At 46.0% G+C, this 20,189-nt stretch overlaps 1 protein-coding gene across 3 annotated transcripts in view; it reads right to left on the minus strand.

Moving 5' to 3' along the window:
* The window catches only part of ZRANB3 (zinc finger RANBP2-type containing 3), a 471,114-nt gene that overhangs the window by 344,678 nt on the left and 106,247 nt on the right, over nt 1-20,189 (minus strand). For all 3 annotated transcript variants that reach the window (XM_073634288.1, XM_073634289.1, XM_073634290.1), the window contains one exon: nt 18,677-18,695. In XM_073634288.1, coding sequence (XP_073490389.1) covers nt 18,677-18,695 — 19 coding nt within the window. The remainder of the gene's footprint in view (nt 1-18,676; nt 18,696-20,189) is intronic.

Genomic DNA, 20,189 nt, shown 5'->3' on the forward strand with positions numbered 1-20,189 from the left:
GGCCATTCTGACTACTGCCCGATTTACCTTACTCCCAAAACTGGCATTTGCTGATGCTGCCAGATTCCCCTCATGATTGCCACAAAGGGGTCCAAAAAAGGCAATGTGCACAGCATGCCAGCAATACCCTCCTGATGGCAGAACCTCCATTTTAAACTGCCTCAAATGCTAGCAACCCCTGCAAGTGTCCGGTGATGTCTTCCAGCCACAAAACACGTAACAGCTAGTGAAAAACTTGAAGAAAAAAAGATGAAAAAGTTCAACCTAGCCAGATCCTGGAAAATCGCCCTCCATCTTCTCAGATCTGGTCAAACCAAAACTGTCCTGGATCACGGTAAATTAAAAATTAAAAGCACTTCTTAAAGACAAAATAGATTTATTTGTTAAAATATGGGATACATGGAAACCAGAATATGCTCTGGCATAGTAGATTGTGGTGCACCTCCAATAAATATTCGGCTTATTTATTTTCCTTAAAGTAGAAGTTCAGCCAAAAACTAACTCTAAATCTACTTGCAGCCACATTCTAAAATGAATCCAACTAACCCTGTAAAGCAAAAATCTCTATACATATCTTTTCTGAAGCTGATCCGTTTCCCTGAACACATTTCGGGAGACAAGACCCCAAGTAGATGAAGAAGGGGGCTTGTCTACTGAAACGCATCAGCTTTCCAACTAAGATACTGGGTATCCACCATACTGGAGTTGTGATTTGATGGGCTTTTATTTGTTCTCTTGTTTTAGAGTATGTTTTTTGCATTTTAGTAAGTTTATTTAGTGCTGAAGATAATGCACAACGCTTAGGCGTCTGTGCTTCCTTTTTTTATTATAGTGTTTTGGAGTCTCGCCACTCAAGGAGAGCAGCGCTGCCTGTTATATTTCCACACTGTCGGGACGGATTTGAGACTTAGTAAGCGCTGAGGTTTGACTGCGATTTAAAGGAATGGCTGTGAAGCAACATCACCCATAGACTTACTAATCGAGCTTTCGTTGTCGGCTGCCTCTCCTGCACACTCCCACACAGAGAAGCGGCGGTGGACAGCTCAGCCTGGGACCGTAGGGCCTTCAGAAAAGGTATGTATAGTGATTTCTTCTTTACAGGGCTAGATAGAATAGTTTTAGAATGCGGCTGTGAGTAGCATTAAAGTTAATTTTTGGGGGGGGGCGTGTCCAGGATGGCGCTGGGAGCAGACGTGTAGTGTCTGAGCTCCCGGGAACCGGCGTTCATCCCAGCTTTTATTGGGTGCAGACCTACATTTACCGACAGGCCTGTGTCCCCCCTGCCTCCGGGGTATGTGTGGGCGAAGATCGCAAGAAAAAACCCGTCACACGACCACAGCACCCAGCACAGCCTCTGCCCGCATGGCAACCCAGTCTTAGGGGCCCGAACGGCTGCCTGCCACAGGGGTGGACTTTAAAGCAGTCATGCAGGCGATCACTACCCTGACCGATAGGGTGGACCACATACAGGCTAATGTGGTAGGGTGACTGAGGTTGAGCAGAGGGTCTCCCAGACCGAAGATACGGTACGTGACCATGAGGCTGATTTGCACACCCTAAAGACCAAGGTTGAAGCGTTGGAAGCTCGGGCTGAAGATGCTGAAAAATGTAAGAGGAAAAAAAAAATTGCGCATTTTGGGCCTCCCTGAGCTGGGCTGATGTGCTGACCCCACCACCTTTGCTGAGCGTCTACTACAACAGCTGCTTCCTTCTGCTTGCTTCTCACCATTTTTTTACTGTGGAGAGGGCTCACCGTATACCCTCCACTAGGGGGCCCCAAGGAGCACCACCTCGCACTTTCATCTTTAAACTGCTCCATTTCCATGATCGACCTAGTGATGAGGAAGGCCAGATCCCAAGGTGAGCTGCGCTTTGAGAATGCCAATAGTCTAATTTTCCCAAACTATTCACTGGAAACACAGAGGCAACACAAATCTTTTGATTCAGTGAGAGCCAGACTCCGCTCCAAGAGCATAAAATACAGCATGTTGTTTCCAGCCAGGCTGGGGGTGGAAGATGGCGAGTCTGTGTTTTTTTTACATCCCCTGAGGAGGCCTCAGCCTGGATTGATACCCTGCAGCAATGCTGATTATTGCCAACGACCAATCTTCTATATAGGATGAGGATATTGAGTGCCTCCTAGACGTACGCTCCTGATACACTGGCTACTGACTGGCTCCCTAACTTCTACACTTCCCATCGCCAGCTCACGACATGTCCCATGGTTCTCTATGGGGGGAAAATGTTATTTTGTCATCCCCTGACATATCCTTTGTTACTCCTGCCTGGATATTAGACTACCCACTGTCCCCCCTTTCTCCTATGGCCTGTGTCATTACGCCTACTGTCCTCTGCAGCTAACCTGCTCAAGTTTGCACCCCCAGCGGCTGCTGGGAGACTGCACCCACATTTCTGATCCCGAACTGTGTGCTCAATGTGTGCTAATTGACTGCCGGACAGTGGATGCCGTTCTGCACACGTTCCCCCCTTGAAGGCGTTTTTGCCTTTTGTTTTGGGTTTGGGTAACAAGCCTCCCCGGGGTTGGGGTTGGAGGGGTTGGGGTGAGGGGTTGGTTGCATTTCTCTCTTTTATGTTAACTTTACAAGCGATGTGCCCCTCCATATCCTGGGGTGCCCTGTTTTGTATGAACTGTTTTATGCGGTGGTCCGGGTTCTGCTCCTAGCCCTTTTTTGGATATTTTTGCCTAGTTCTGTAGTGCCTAGTGCCTATGGCTGACTGTACTACAGTGTCTTGGAACACCAGGAGTCTGAACTCCTCCGTAAAGAGGTCCCTGGTCTTTTTTGAATTCCTACCGTCCCCAGATTTGTACATATGCATAGGAACTGCTCCCTACATTTAGACTTCTGCTTCAAAAGGCAATGGAGAAGGGGTCTCTTCCTCCTTTCATGTCTGAAGCGGTTGTTGTGGTTCTTCTCAAACCTCCAAGGCTCCAAAGCAGTTTTCCTCGTGCCGGCTAATATCCGTCCTTAATGTGGATGCAAAAATTTTGGCTAAGGTCCTGGCCGGTCGATTGAACACTGTGATCACTGCTTTAGTACATGCGGATCAGTCTGGCTTTATGCCAGGTAGGGGAACCGATATTAATATACGACGCCTGCTTACGCATCTTTCTAGAGCGGATGGGGACGGTTCGTGGGTGGTGGCCTCCTTGGATGCTGAAAAGGCCTTTGACTCAGTGGAGTGCCGCTACCTCTGGGCCGTCCTACGTAAATTTTAATTCGGCCCTCGGTTTATTAAGTGGGCCCAATTGCTCTATCACAACCCTACGGCCCGAATACGTACTAATAACTCGTTGTCCTCTCCCTTTCCCTTGATCCAGGTTACTAGACAGGGCTGCCTGCTCTCCACGGGCCTGTTTACGCTGGCAATGGAACCCCTGGTGGTGCACATTAGGTCTGCTCCCTCGTTTGAAGGCATTCAGGTGGGGACGATTGTAGACAAATTATTCCTGTATGCTGATGACACTCTTCTGTTCCTGAAAGACATCTCCTCTCTCCCTACGGCCCTTCAAATTATAGATATTTTTGGATCCTTTTCGGGCATTAAGGTTAACTGGGCAAATTCACTCCTATTACCGTTACACAGCTTGCTTCCTTTTATGTTGCCCTTAAATGATTCACACTAATCAGATGCAGTAATTTGCACAAATTGGATTGATTGGTTGTCATTTAAGACCCCGTTGGTTTTATTTCTATATAGATTTTATTTAGCACCAGAGCAAATGCGTAAGGCAATGACCTGGACTACTGAATTTAAATAATTGGGTGTAGTGATAAAGGCCCCTTTGTCCTCATATTTGAGCTGAACTTCTTGCCATTGCTTAGAACCCTCTCTCAGAAATGTATGGCCTGGAGGTCTCTTCCTCTTGCTCCAGTGGGTAGAGTGAACCTTGTTAAGATGGTTAAGATGGGCCAGACTGCTGGTTGGAAGCTAAACAGTGAGGACCTTGAGTGGAGAGTGAACAAGTCTTGCTTTTTGGCTGCTGGTGGTTGCTGGTGGTTGCTGGGTTGCATTTTTAGGTTCTTTTTAGGGCTTTTCCTTGTAGCTTTTTAACACCTTTTTCTGACACTTTTTAAACAGCTTTTTTTTTTTCTTTGCTTCCTTCAGCCTACTAATTAAGGGTAGTGGTTAATTGGTCACAGGTGCTTGAAGCCTATATAACCTTGTGCAGAACTCACTGTGAGCCTGCTCATCTTTGAGTCTGCTGGAGCTCTGTCCAAGTGGAACTGGTCTAAGTGGCGCATTAAAAACCAGAGTTGAAAACAGGAGGTTATAACAGGGGTCATAGTACCTGTGTAGTGCGAGTACCTGAGTGTTGTCTGAGTATTGTGTGTGTATCGTTAGTACTTGTGTACTGTGTATTGTGAGTGCATGTAGGTCTGCGAGTGTACATAGTTCTGCAAGTGCATGTAGGTCTGCGAGTGCACGTAGGTCTACGAGTGCACGTAGGTCTGCGAGTGCACGTAGGTCTGCGAGTGCACGTAGGTCTGCGAGTGCACGTAGGTCTGCGAGTGCACGTAGGTCTGCGAGTGCACGTAGTTCTGCGAGTGGTCTGTGAGTGCATGTAGGTCTGCGAGTGCACGTAGTTCTGCAAGCTAGTTGTTAGATAATTTGGACTGGGTATAATCCCCAATCCTCATTAAATTTAATAGGTACGATGCCCGGCGGGAGTGGAGAGGCGACTTGTTGTACATCTTGCGGCATGAATGCATTCCTTGATCATCCAATCGAGGGTGAATACTGCTGTACAAAATGTAAGCGCATGGTTTCCCTGAAAGTCCAGGTTCTGAATCTGGGGAAGCAACGGTCAGCACTGAGAAGTCCCTCCATACTAAAGGAGAGCCAGGAACGTACACGGCAGGTGCCGGCTGAGGCCAGCACAGAGACGGGTGGAGACAAAGAGGTGCAGGCACTAGCAAAGAGTAGATGAGTGACAGTCAGGAAGGGTAGAGGGGGAAGTGCCAGGGAGGCCGATCCAGGGCTGGAGCATCCCAATAAATACGCTCCATTGAGTGACATTGGTGAAACCAGTCAGAGACCATCACTGCTGGAGCTGGGGGACTCTCCTAGCTGCCGGGGGAAGAACTCCTCCAGTGAGAGTGGGGGGGATAAGCGAAGGGAAAGGAAAGACAGATTCTGGTGGTAGTGGGACTCAATTCTTAGAAGGACAGAGAGGCCAAACTGTAACAAAGACCTGAAGCGCGGAACAGTATGTTGTCTCCCGGGCACTCGAGTTCAGCACGTCACGGATCTGGTGGACAGATTACTGGGAGAGGCTGGGAAAGACCCAGCTGTCATGGTGCATGTTGGCACCAATGACAAAGTCAGAGGCAGATGGAGTGTCCTAAAGAACGATTTTAGGGACTTAGGAGCTAAATTGAGGAAAAGGACCTCCAAGGTAGTATTCTCAGGAATATTACCGGTACATCGAGCCACACCAGAAAGGCAAAGGGAGATTAGGGAAGTAAACAAGTGGCTGAAGAGCTGGTGTAGTAAGGAGGGGTTTGGGTTCCTGGAGGACTGGCCTGACTTCTCAGTCGATAACCGGTACTATAGAAGGGACGGACTGCACCTAAATGAGGAGGGTGCAGATCAGCTGGGAATGAAGATGGCCAAAAAGTTAGAGGGGTTTTAAAACTAGGCAATGGGGAGAAGGGTCCAGAGGTAAAGATAGTCAGCACGTAACATATTCCAGAGGGTAGTATTGGGGGCATTAGTGGTAGGTTGACCAAAGCACATAAACCCAAGGTAAGTATAGTAGCAAGTCCTAGCTCCAATCTCGGAACACCCAATAAGAAGATAAAATGCGACCGGTCTAAACTACGTGGCATGTTCACCAATGCCAGGAGCCTGGCGGACAAGATGGGTGAACTAGAGATACTGTTGTATGAGGAGGATTTGGATTTTGTGGGAATTTCAGGGACCTGGTTCAACAGCTCTCACGATTGGCTGGCAAACATTCAAGGGTATACCCTTTATCGCAAAGGATAAAGAGGGTAAAAAGGGGGAGGGGTTTGCCTATATTTCAAGAATAATGTACAAGTGAATGTGAGAGATGACATCACTAAGGGAGCTAGGGAGGAGGTGGAATCCTTATGGGTGGAGCTCCAAAGGGATGAAGCTAAGGGGAAAATAATACTGGAAGTATGCTATAGGCCCCCTAACTTGAGCGAGGAAGGGGAGACAGATCTATCACAATTTGGATTAGCAGCAAGGAAGGGAAGTGTTATCATAACGGGGGATTTTAACTATCCAGACATAGACTGGGCGGAGGGAACCACACATTTATCTAAGGCTCACCAGTTCCTAAATGTCTTGCAGGACATATTTATGGGTCAGATGGCAGACGCACCAACCAAAAATAAAGAGTTACTGGATCTAATGATTACCAACAATACAGACCTGATCACGGATGTGGAAATATGAGAGAATTTAGGTAACAGCGATCACAGGTCAATTGGCTTCAGTATAAATCACACAAATAGGAAACATAAGGGGAATACAAAGACACTGAATTTCAAAAGAACCAACTTCCCTAAACTACGAACCCTGCTAGAAGGCATAAACTGGGATAAAATCTTAGAACAAAGAATACGAAGGAGAGATGGGTTTGCTTTAAGAGCATATTAAATAAGGGCATTAGGGGGCGTGGCCAAGATGGCGAGGTGAGCGGCGGCGTTTTTAGAGAGCTCCGCTTACCGGTTCATTAATCCGGATCCATCAGCCTCTAATCTTCCCCTGACACATCCCAGCTGACTGTGGGGGACTCGTGGGTCTACTGTGCACTGAGGGGAGAGGAGAGTTTGCCGTCCTCGGCGGAGATCGAGGCCCGCCGGACGTCCCCGGCCTACCTCGCGGTACTAGGCCGCAGCCGCGGACTTTCCCAGTGGACCGCGCCGCGGCCTCGTGGACCCTTGGCGCGGTCGGCGCCTCCGGCATATATCACAGCCTGCGGCGGCTGCGGATGGGATCTAAAGGCCGGGCTCGGGCCTGGTCACAGCTGCTGCACGGGGCTTGATCTCCCCATCACCCCCCACGAACAAATAGGCCGCAACCCCGGCCTTTCCTGAGGATCCAGGGCCGCCGGACTGCCTGGGAGAGTGACTGATCCTGAGTGCCTGGAGGAGGGGGCCCTGAAACGGCTGGAGGCCTCCACCTGGACAGCGGAGCAGGCCCTATACCATCCCCATCCCTGACCTCCCTGGTGAGGCCCTCTGTGGACGAATTGCATGTCCCTGTGGAGGCTTGAAGAGGATCCCTCCAGCACTACATAACTTCCAGGGCAAAACAAAAAAAAAAAAAAAATGCAGTTCTTGGCAAAATATTAACCAGTGGGGGCCTGGCTTAGCAATGCCCGAGTAGAGACGTGTATTGCAGGGGCTCCCGGCCTCAACCGATCCTTTTCGGCCAAACAGACGACCTGCTACGTTTATGGAGACGGAATGAACACCCCTAAAGGATACAGAACCAGAGCGATCACAAAAGAGACGCGAACACCGACCACACAGCTCGGCATCCAGAGATACCTGACAGACAAAAGAGAGCTTTCCCAGGACGCCATTGCAGCCTCTCCACGTGATCTCCGCACTGTGAGTGACTTTAACAACACCGATATGTCACGGGCACCCTCCCCGACAATATCGACAGATCCAGGCCCATTCATGGGGACCCCCGCAGTGTTCAGATCGGCCACCGCTGATCCCACACCAGGCCAATCTCGCCTGGAAGACGATCTCCGCGCCATGCTACAGGCCCTACCCACGAGGGCAGACATTGAGACGCTAATCCAGCGAGTAGAGGAGGCCCATAAAAGAGACATACAAGAAATCAAAACGGACATACAAACAATTGACCACAGGGTGACCACCGGAGAGAGCCTAACATCCGCCCTGGAATCTAGGATTCTATCTCTAGAACAAGCACAGGAGTCCCGGGACAGGGAGCTCCAAGAGGTGCAGCTTCATTTAGAGGAAATGGAGGACCGCAGCCGCCGCAACAACCTGAGGCTACGGGGGATTCCAGAGGCCACAGAATCTGAGGACTTGGCAGTAACGGTCACAGCCATATTCCATCGGCTGCTGGAAACCCCACCACCTACCTTAGAGATTGACAGGGTCCATCGTGCGCTGGGGCCGAAGTCCACGGATCCCGAGAGGCCACGAGATGTCCTGTGTCGCCTGCATCGCTATGCCCAAAAAGAAGTTATCTTACGCGCGGCCTGGGAGAGTGGCGAGGTTGAATTTGATGGCGCCCGTGTCCAGATACTACCGGATATCTCCAGAGCCACATTACAGAGACGAGCTATGCTGCGACCGGCACTGGAGGCCGCCAGACAACAAGGCTGCACTTACAGATGGGGTTATCCCTTGGCAGTGACATTTCGCTCCAACCAAGCCGCCTTCACGTTGAGAACACCTTCGGACCTCCCCGCCTTCTTCACCTTCCTGGGGACAGACCCGGTTCCAGTGCCGAATTGGCTAATGAAAATAACAAGGCCGGCGGGCCGATCGGGCCCAGTGGCAGCGGGCCCAGGCCGGAATACCCGCTCTCAGAGGCGCCGAGGAAGATCTCGACCCACCACAAATAACAGATCGCGTGAGTCATAAACAAACATCAACCCGTGACTCTTCAACAAGCAGGGATGTATGGGGCTTCATCCGTGAAGCAAGTTATGTGTTATCCTCCAGTGGGGTTACTGTTCCTCTTTTGGGTTTTTTCTTTCGTGTTCTTTTTTTTGTTCTTTGTTTCCCACTGGAGTTTTACCTGTTTTGATTAAAGGACCTGTCACCACGTCAAACCTAGTGCCGATATCCAACGAGCGGCGGTTACACCCCCGACTGGACCCAGGTGGACTGTATTGCTGCCGAGCTGAAACTGACCTGAACTCCCTATTGAACACATGGCTCCACTAGAGGAAACTTCTATACAGTCCGGGGTACAGTTCAGCACCTTCGGTTACACCTCAATGAACTTCTGGAATATAAGTGGGATACTGCTACCGCTGCCTTTATTCGAGCTACCGAGACTTATGCTACCCAGTGGTGTCCTGAGAAGAGATGAGCTGAGTCTGGCGAGGTGCTGTTTGGCGCATCCCCACCCCCTCCCTCTAATGAGCAATACCTTCGGTGGCAACGGGTAATGGGCCCTCCATCCTATACACATGCGACACTCCAGCCACTCTAAGAGCTCCGTTGCAACCAAAAATAAGGACTGGGAACCGGAAAGACTACTCATAGCAAACCCAGACTTACAAGACCAGAACATGAACTTACAGTGTCTGTAATTCAACTCATTACTCACCAACAAAATGGTCGTTTTAACACCTGCATGTTAGATGGTAAGGATGCTCTGCACCGGTTTCACTCTAAATGACTTTTGGCTATGTGGTTTCTACCAGATCTCCTACTCCAGCATTCTTTATACGGAGACCGTAGACTGAAGTATGCTGGGGGGGAGTGTAAGAGCTAAAAGCTTCAGACTAACAATCCCTGCAGGGGAGGTCGGGCAAAACAATAAGCAGCAGAAAGGTGGAAGTCTATGAGGGGTGGGTAGAAACCGGCAGGGCCCAGATACACCAGGGAGGGGGGTGGGTGTGAGATGCCAGGGACACGATATAAGAGTACCCCACCCCTCCTGTTACCGACCTCTCTCTTGGAGGAAGGTCTACGAGGGCACACTGTGAAACTACGCAGTGGGCCTGGGGCCCTTGGTCTGAGAGACACAGGGCGGGAACTGTTGGATTTAGTGGAGATAACACGAATTGCAGACCCTCCCTGCAGAGTTAACATGTTTTAAAGATTACCGTAATAGAAACATTGTTGAAGAATATGGTTTCTGTTTTTTCCTTTTTATTTGAAGAATTTTATCAGTAATTTCTATAAACTTTCACCTGTAGAGCTTATTACGCTCAGAACGGGCTGAGAGGGATCTGGTTGACAACCGGGAGCCCCCCAAGGCCCTTACTGATCAAACCCCCACCTAGGCCTGCGCTCACCACTCAGGTTTTTCCTGAAGAGCGTATAAGCAAAATTTTGCTATTACCTTAGATTTCACTTAGAGGGTCATACACCCTCCTATTTCATTTTTTCTTTCCTTTTGACTTTATATCTTTTTCCAACTACTCCCCTCCCCATCCACCCCACTACACCACCCCCCTCCCCCCACCACGCCCTCCGCAATCATGGACGAAATTACAATCGTCACCTTAAACGCAAAAGGCCTCAATGTCCCAGAAAAACGTAGAATGTTACAAAATGACATGAAGCGCATGAAGGCAGACATCGTCCTGCTACAGGAGACACACTTTAGGGAAAATGCCTTCCCTATTTTGAAAAATAGGCACTACCCAACAGTTTACCACTCGACATACAAGGAGGCCAAATCTAGAGGGGTTTCTGTTCAGATTTCGGCCAGAATCCCATGGACCATGACTGACATAAAGACAGACCCGATGGGCAGATTTCTCTTCCTTAAGGGAAAGATAGGAGAGACTAAAGTGACTATCGCCAACCTGTACGCCCCAAACTGCCATCAAGAAGTCTTCATTAAAAAACACATGAAACTTCTCCAAACCTTCTCTGAAGGTCAACTTATAGTTGGTGGAGACCTCAATATCCCCCTTATTCCTATGGAAGATACCTCGACGGGAACGTCCTCCACATCTCGAGGTGCACACAAAATAATTCACTCCATACTACATGACACACAACTGATAGATGTGTGGCGCCTTTTCCACCCTGGAGAACGAGATTACACGTTCTTCTCCCGCCCACATCACTCGTACTCGCGAATAGACTACCTCATGATACCCCATAGTCAATTACAGGCAATCAGAGATACTAACATAGGATCTATTACATGGTCCGACCATGCCCCGGTCACGATGCGATACGCTTTGACTGATTTTTACAGGGGACAAAGAAAACCTTGGAGACTGAATGAGAGTTTGCTACAAGACCCGGAGATAGTAGCGGACGTGACGAAAGAAATTTCAAATTACTTTCAAGTAAACCGCACCCCAGACTGCGATGCGGGACTAGTATGGGAAGCGCACAAAGCTGTGATTCGGGGCATCCTGATAAAACATGGGGCTAGACTGAAAAAAATACGGACGGAACAAATGACCGCGATGATCAATAAACTACAGACATTAGAACAAGCACACAAACAGGACCCTTCTAGACAACTAGGCGCCCAGCTAGATATGACACGCACGCAAATTATGGAATTACTTCAATTTAAAGCTAAAGCAGCGATGCAAATTTCAAAGAAAAAAATATATGAATCTGGAAACAAATGTGGTAGACTGCTGGCACAATCCCTACAAACACAAAAGGCAGCATCCTATATACCACACGTAACCTCACAAGCGGGCCATAAAATATCCCTACCCCAACAAATCACAAACGAATTTAAATCGTATTACGAGAAACTCTATAATATATCAACTACACAGCCAACGACAGAACAGATGAGGGAATACCTGACTACCTCCCTTATGCCCACCCTGACGACTGATACAAGTGCATTATTAGAGGAACCTATCACATTGACAGAAATACAAGTAGCAATTAAAAACACTAAGCCAGGGAAAGCCCCAGGTCCTGACGGCCTTACGATACAATACTACAAGGCTCTTTTACTGCCTCTGGGAGATCATTTGACCGAACTATTTAACGATCTTACAGAGGGAGGTTTGTTCCATAGATCCACACTACAGGCCCAAATATCGGTCATTCCGAAAGAAGGGAAAGATCCGACCCAATGTGGGAGCTACCGCCCAATCTCCCTACTTAATACTGACCTCAAACTATTTACAAAAATAATAGCGACCAGACTACAACAACACCTTCCCCACTTAATACACTTAGATCAAGTGGGCTTCGTTCCGGGTAGAGAGGCGAGGGACAATACCATCAAAGTCTTAAACCTACTACACGCAGCTAACCTCACCAAAATACCGAGTATATTTATAAGCACCGATGCCGAAAAGGCGTTCGACCGTGTAAATTGGTCCTTCATGTTTGAAACACTCCGACACGCGGGAATAGGCGATAACATGATGCGCTGGATAAAAGCGATCTACACCACACCGACGGCCAGGGTCAGGGCGAATGGCGTGATCTCAGACGAGTTTCCAATCACCAACGGGACGAGGCAAGGGTGCCCTCTATCGCCCCTTCTTTTTGCACTCTCTCTCGAACCCTTTCTGTGCCACATAAGGCTAAACCCAAACATATCGGGAGTTACCATAAACCAGTCACAATATAAGGTGTCTGCATATGCAGACGACCTTATGTTCTCAATCACGAAACCAACGATATCACTCCCAAACCTATTTAGGGAATTTGACTTATATGGGTCCCTCTCAAATCTGAAGATCAATTTCACCAAATCAGAGGCTATGGGGGTGGGAATTCCTAAACCACAACACTCGCTTCTCCAATCTAGCTTCAATTTGAAATGGACTACTACCTCATTAAAATATCTAGGTACACACATACCACAAACCTTGTCCAAACTATACGAGTTGAATTTCCCACCACTTTTAAAAAAAGTCCAAGCTCTCTTAAACCAATGGGACACAGGACTGCACTCATGGCTGGGACGCTGCAACATACTAAAGATGTCTATACTACCTAAATTCCTTTACCTTATGCAGGCACTACCCGTCGCGATACCCGCGGCTTATTTCAGGAAAGTACAATCGCTCTTTACGACATTTGTCTGGGCCAAACAGAGACCACGACTCTCTAACAAAATACTAATCCTCCCCAAACAACATGGCGGACTAGCACTCCCTGATGTGCGCACATACTATCGGGCAATACACCTAGGAAGATTGATAGATTGGTGCCGTCATACCGATACCAAACTTTGGACTCAGATAGAACAGAAACAAAGTATAGTTCCACTCCGGAGAGCCCCTTGGTGCTGCTCAGCAGTTCCGATTGAAATCAAGAAACACCCTCTAATAGGAAACACCATACAGGTCTGTGCTCGTCTTCTGCCCCGTGCATCCCTGTTCTCACCAAATTCTCCCTTATACCCAGTACTGGGAAACCCTTTGTTTGCGCCAGGCCTACAGGACGCAATCTTTGAGAGACTAGCTGGAGAGGGTCTTTATCAAGCCTCCCACTTTAGCGTTGGGGGGAGGTGGAGGACGAGCGCAGAACTTGCTGCACCTACGGGCCTTTACCACCTAGATTTCCTGAGGGCCCTCCAACTGAGCCATTTCCTCAAATCAATTCAGCCCCCCTCAAATGCCCTACCACCTACCACATTTGAGGACCTGTGCTCGACGCCGGGGGTGTTACAGCATACACTCTCTCTGACATATACCTTACTGAACACTCCCACACCAGATTTCGTACCACCAGGCTTACTTAAATGGGAGAAGACACTAAACTGTAATTTTAACAGTACCAAAAGACAGCAAATTATTAGATTCACACACAAATCCTCGATATGCGCCAAAATCCAAGAAACGAATTACAAAATTTTAACACATTGGTATAGAACCCCAACACTCTTACACAAATACTTCCCAATGACACCTGAACTCTGCTGGAGATGCCAAGCAGAAAAAGGGACATTATTACACATATTCTGGTCGTGCCCTAAACTGACGAACTTCTGGCATACAATACAGACAATTATACAGAAATTTACAGACTATAACATTACTAATGACCCGGCATTTTTTCTCTTACATGCATCCAATATACCTACCAAAATATATAAAAAGTCTGTGCTCCGCCACCTTCTGGACGCAGCTAAAGCCTGCATACCGCTCCACTGGAAATCCCAGACACCCCCAACTTTAGGCTTGTGGATCAAAAAAGTAGAAGAAATCAAAAGAATGGAAGACCTTATACACACAGCTCAAAACAGACAGGAAAAATTCTCCAAGACATGGCAGTTGTGGAATATGTTCATTTATTCCAGCGAGGGCCAAACCCTGATGGAGACCTGAATAACCCTCCAATCAACCACATGGTAAATTAACATACGAGACACACATCTGTGTCACAAGTACGGTCATGCCTCGGAGAGTTCTTTAAATACTCCGTGATTGCGGGGCACGTGTCCACTCCCCCCCCCCCTCCCCCCCCACATCCTATCCCCACCTCTCTACCCCTACTCTCGCTCTTACTCTTTTTCTAATCTTAAGACTTTAAAGTAATAATGGTAGGAGGGGAGCCTGATGGACTGCACCACTTAATACAAGAATACTTAAAGAATACGTAGAATATTCCTCTTCCGGTTTATATTCTTGTTTTTTCCTATATTCTAATTGTTACCAAAGCGTTGAGACGACAGATGTTAACAGAAAGAAATAACAGGCTTAACTATATATTGGATTATATGTTTGTGCTCAACGTTATGACTGTTAACGTGTTGATGTTTACTATTTGTATGTCGGTCCATGCGGGCCCCCCTTGCCTGATATAAATAAAAAATTTTAAATAAGGGCATTAGCCAATGCATCCCATTGGGTAATAAATTTAAAAGAGCGAGCAAAAGTGCTGGATGGCTTAACTCCAATGTAAAAATGCATATAAAAGCAAAGGAGGAGGACTTCAAAAAATACAGGGTTGAGGGATCATCATCAGCATTCAGACTTTATAAAGAATGCAACAAGAAATGTAAGGGTGCAATAAGGATGGCTATGATAGAACATGAATGACACATAGCGGAGGAGAGCAAAAAAAATCCTAAGAAATTCTTTAAGTATGTAAACAGTAAAAAAGGGAGGACAGACCATATTGGCCCCATAAAGAGTGAGGAAGGACATCTGATTACAAAGGATGGGGAGATGGCGAAGGTTTTGAATTGATTCTTCTCCTCAGTCTTCACGAGTGAATCGGGGGGCTTCAGTAACCAAAACGTCAGTGTTTATCCTCATGACACAACACAGGAAGCACCTCCATGGTTAACAGAGGACAGAATTAAAATTAGACTTGAGAAGCTTAACATTATTAAATCACCGGACCAGATGGCTTGCACCAGAGGGTACTTAGGGAACTCAGTCAAGTAATTGCCAGACCATTGTTCCTAATTTTTATTGACAGTCTACTGACTGGAATGGTACCAGCTGATTGAGAAAAGCCAATGTAGCACCAATATTTAAAAAGGGCCCAAAATACATCCCTAGGAATTACAGACCAGTTAGCCTAACATCAATAGTATGTAAACTCTTGGAGAGGATAATAAGGGACTATATACAAGATTGTGGTAATGAGAACGGTATCATTAGCAGTAATAAGAATGGATTCATAAAGAATCATTCTTGCCAAACCAATCTATTAACCTTCTATGAGGAGGTGAGTTGCCATCTAGATAAAGGAAGGCCCAAAGATGTAGTATCTGGATTTTGCAAAAGCATTTGATACAGTTCCCCAAAAACATTTACTGTACAAAACAAGGTCCATTGGCATGGACCATAGGGTGAGTACATGGATTGAAAACTGGCTACAAGGGCGAGTTCAGAGGGTGGTGATAAATGGGGAGCACTCGGAATGGTCAGGGGTGGGTAGTGGGGTCCCCCAGTTCTGTGCTGGGACTAATCTTAATTTGTTCATAAACCACCTAGAGGATAGGGTAAACAGTTCAATCTCTGTATTTGCAGACTATACTAAGCTAAGCAGGGCAATAACTTATCCGCAGGATGTGGAAACCTTGCAAAAAGATCTGAACAAATTAATGGGGTGGGCAACTACATGGCAAATGAGGTTTAATGTAGAAAAATGTAAAATAATGCATTTGGGTGGCAAAAACATGAATGCAATCTATACACTGGGGGGAGAACCTCTGGGGGAATCTAGGATGGAAAAGGACCTGGGGGTCCTAGTAGACGATAGGCTCAGCAATGGCATGCAATGCCAAGCTGCTGCTAACAAAGCAAACAGAATATTGGCATGCATTAAAAAGGGGATCAACTCCAGAGATAAAACGATAATTCTCCCGCTCTACAAGACTCTGGTCTGGCCGCACCTACAGTATGCTGTCCAGTTCTGGGCACCAGTCCTCAGGAAGGATTTACTGGAAATGGAGCAAGTACAAAGAAGGGCAACAAAGCGAATAAAGGATCTGGAGGTAATTAGTTATGAGGAAAGGTTGCGAGCACTGAACTTATTCTCTCTGGAGAAGAGACGCTTGAGAGGGGATATGATTTCAATATACAAATACCATACTGGTGAGCCCACAATAGGGATAAAACTTTTTCGCAGAAGGGAGTTTAACAAGACTTGTGGCCACTCATTAAATTAGAAGAAAAGAGGTTTAACCTTAAACTACGTAGAGGGTTCTTTACTGTAAGAGCGGCAAGGATGTGGAATTCCCTTCCACAGGCGGTGGTCTCAGCGTGGAGCATCGATAGTTTCAAGAAACTATTACATAAGCACCTGAACGACAGCAACATACAGGGATATACAATGTAATACTGACATATAATCACACACATGGGTTGGACTTGATGGACGTGTGTCTTTTTTTCAACCTCACCTACTATGTAACTATGGTATATTTACCTAAGTTCCTTTATCTCTTCCATAGTTCCCCCTCTGGTGCCTCCAGCTTCCTTTTTTTTATCAAACTACAGGGAATTATCTCATCATTCGTGTGGAATGTGAGGACCCCACGGTTGGCCATCATTACGATACAGTTCCCTCTTACCCAGGGGGGCCTGTCCCTACCTAACTTTCAGGCTCATTTCTGGGCGGAGGTCCTGGTAACAGTAAGGTGGTGGTTCTCCCAGCCTAAAAATACTTTACGGTTACTCTGGAGACGGCCATCATGGAGTCGTACTACCCCCTTAGTAACCTGGTGTTCAGGGGAGCAAAATCCCACCCCAGAATTACAGACTTGATGTGTACCATTATTTCGGTGTGGCACAGGGCGAGGGCCTGTTATAGCTCTCTGAAGACATTCTCCCCATATATTCCCCTTTGGGGTAATCCAAATCTCCCACATCTGAATAGAGTCCCCGACCCGCAAGTTTGGGCATCAAGAGGGATAGTGAATCTTAAACATGTTGTTTCAGGTGGCAAGCTGCGCTCCTTCCCCGATCTTAAAGATGCATACACATGTGGAGGTTGTTCCGCTACTACCAGCTTCGCCACACATTTCATAAGCAGTTCCCACCCTCTCTCACCCTAGAATCTGACCCTGTTGAAGGATTGCTTATTGCTAAGGTAATAGACAAGCCTCTATCTTTCCTGTACTTACGCCTATCCATACCCCCTACTAATAAATTAGAAAAGACCTTTGACAAGATTTAGAGTTCGTTTTTGGCTGAACTTCTAATTTAACTATTAATTTGCTACATTATTTTCCCATTTTTATTCTCCTTTCAGGTATCTCATGGTCCGGAATGTTAAACTATTATTTTGGGTGTTAAGGAACATTGGTAATCTTCTGCGGAAGATGTTGGGTGGTTTACTATTTAATGTAATTTGCAATGTACACTACATTGATTCTGATCCTCCAAGTGATACACAGACGGCTAATTGTACAACTATTCTTTTTTATACTCTGTTCAAAATAATTAATAAAAAATTATTGCAAAAGAAAACGTTCAACCTAGCATCCTACTCCTGCAGGTGGTATGTTACCCAGTAGTAATGATCTACAGCAGAGCTGTGTCTTCCAATGAACAAAAGAGAACTTCTTAGATCAAAAAGCTTTCTAAAACAACATTTCTCTGATTTTTTTGGTACAAGTCATACTTAAAAAAAGATACAAATTATACTGTGTACAGTATTTGGGTGATGGAGAAGGGTTTCCAATACGACTGGAAAGTTGTTGCATAAAGCTGGCCTTACACTGGTATTATACAAGACTAATAAATGAATATCCCACTGCGGCAATTTTATTTTAGACAGCCAGCCCAAACTGTTATGCCGCGTACACACGAGCGGACTTTACGGCAGACTTGGTCCGGCGTACTGGATTTCGTCGGACAATTCGATTGTGTGTGGGCTCCAGCGGACTTTGTTTGCTCAAAAGTTGAACGGACTTAGATTTGAAACATGTTTTAAATCAATCCGTCGAAATCGAGTCCGGTCGAAAAGTCTGCTCGTCTGTATGCTAGTTCGACGGACAAAAAGCCACGCTAGGGCAGCTATTGGCTACTGGCTATGAACTTCCTTGTTTTAGTCCGGTCGTACGTCATCACGTACGAATTCGACGGACTTTGGTGGATTGTGTGTAGGCAAGTCCGTTCATTCAGAAAGTCCGTTGTAAAGTACGTCGAAAAGTCCGCCGGGCAAAGTCTGCCGTAAAGTCTGACCGTGTGTACGCGGCATTAGGCTTAAAATTTTCCAGCAGACTCCTATGACAAAAGTCAATCGAACAATTGACTTTTGTCAAACCGATTGGGGCTGCTGGCCAGCTTACCCAAAACCAAAAATTAAAAGTTCTGTCTAGAGCCTGATAACCAGCCATACCAACTAAAAAGAAAAAAAAAAAAAACTCTCAGAAGCCAAACTTAAAGAAAATACAATTATCCACAAAATGAATTTCAATTAGGAGTTTGAATGATGAATAAATGAAAAGGGACAAAGACAATGTAATGTAAATTCTTAATAATATGTAAAAACTTATTAAAATATTACTGAGCTTCCAGCAGAGAAGAAAGAATTGCACTACTTGCCTCATCAGCGATCATACACCTACAGAGGAAAAGAAACAAAAATTAGATGTTAATATAAATCGTGCATTTTTTTCCATTCCCACATGAAAAACAATATGTTAATTCGAAGATCTGCTCAAACACATGTTACGCATTTGCTCTGGTGCTAAATAAAATCTATATATAAATAAAACCAACAGGGTCTTAAATGAAAACCAATCAATCCAATTTGTGCAATTTACTGCATCTGATTAATGTGAATCATTTAAGGGCAACACAAAAGGAACCGAGGTGTGTAACGGGAATAGGAGTGAATTTCCCCAGTTAACCAGAAAGGATTTAAAGGGAAACTACCATGCACGCTTATTTAGCACACACTGTGCGGGCTATAAGTAATTTTTCCAAACAATAAATGTTTGTTGTGTATTAATTTAAAAGGATGAGTTTATATTAAAAAAAGTTATATATATATATAATAATAATAATATTAATAATAAATAATAGCACTTTTTTGGTGGGTAAGATACAAAAAAAAAACATGAATTTATTATTTTTTCTTAGGAGCCTGCAGAGCATTGCACCCATGATCAACAGATTGTGGGTGCAATGCCAGGCTCTCAAAAAAGAGGTTTGCTTGTACCTCACATCCAGGTAGACAGTTACTGGAGAGCAGGAAAACTCAATGAACTACAGGAGCGCTCATCAGTGCCCTCACAGTTCATTGAGAACTACAAACAGTGTGCTGCAATGGATTACAGTACTTGTAGTTTATTCGTTCACCCTGGTATGTGGGCAGAGCCCTGCACGGCACTGTCGCCGGGGAAATCAGTGGTGAAGGAGGAGGTTGCTGAACATGTTACACCCTAAATACGGGTGTAACATGTTCAGAAAGGTAAACTTATCTCTTTAAACACACTACAGCAGTCTCTCACTTTGAGTTCCTCTAGAGGTTGGTACAGCTTCCTTTGGCTGTGGCTGATTAACCTCCCATACGAGGGTACAAGCAACGTTTTTCAGGACGATCACCACTTGGCAAAGCCAGCAGTATAACACCAATTATCTTTTCTGACTGTAAGGAAGGTATTCTGACCACCGTTATAAGGGTTGAATGCTTCCTTCTGACAATCAATTTAAGGGGCATTTTTGGCATTGCAACGAAGTGGTTATAGCATGGGTTCCCCAAGACTTGAAAATTATTTTAGTGGTTCCTCTGGAGTAAAAAGTTTGAGAATGGCTGCACTACAGTCCCCCTTTGCAAAAGGCAAAGAGCAAACCACAAAGTTAAGGGATCAAAAGTCAACTTCAAAATCACTGCTATCAAGTGAACCTTGAGGCACCATTCAAACCTAGAAAGGCCCCCTTCTGAAAATACTAGATCCCAGGCTATGTTAAACATTAGAATGTTTCAGTCCCAGAACAGGAATGATGTAAATGAGTGTCAGAAAAGGGTAATCTCTATACTTGGTCATGTCAAAGTATAGGAATGAAAGCCAGGGAACTAGCATTCTCAAAGGAGAGTTCAGTAACGGCAGCC

Source organism: Aquarana catesbeiana, linkage group LG06 (assembly GCF_042186555.1).
Source record: "Aquarana catesbeiana isolate 2022-GZ linkage group LG06, ASM4218655v1, whole genome shotgun sequence".
Lineage (NCBI taxonomy): Eukaryota > Metazoa > Chordata > Amphibia > Anura > Ranidae > Aquarana > Aquarana catesbeiana.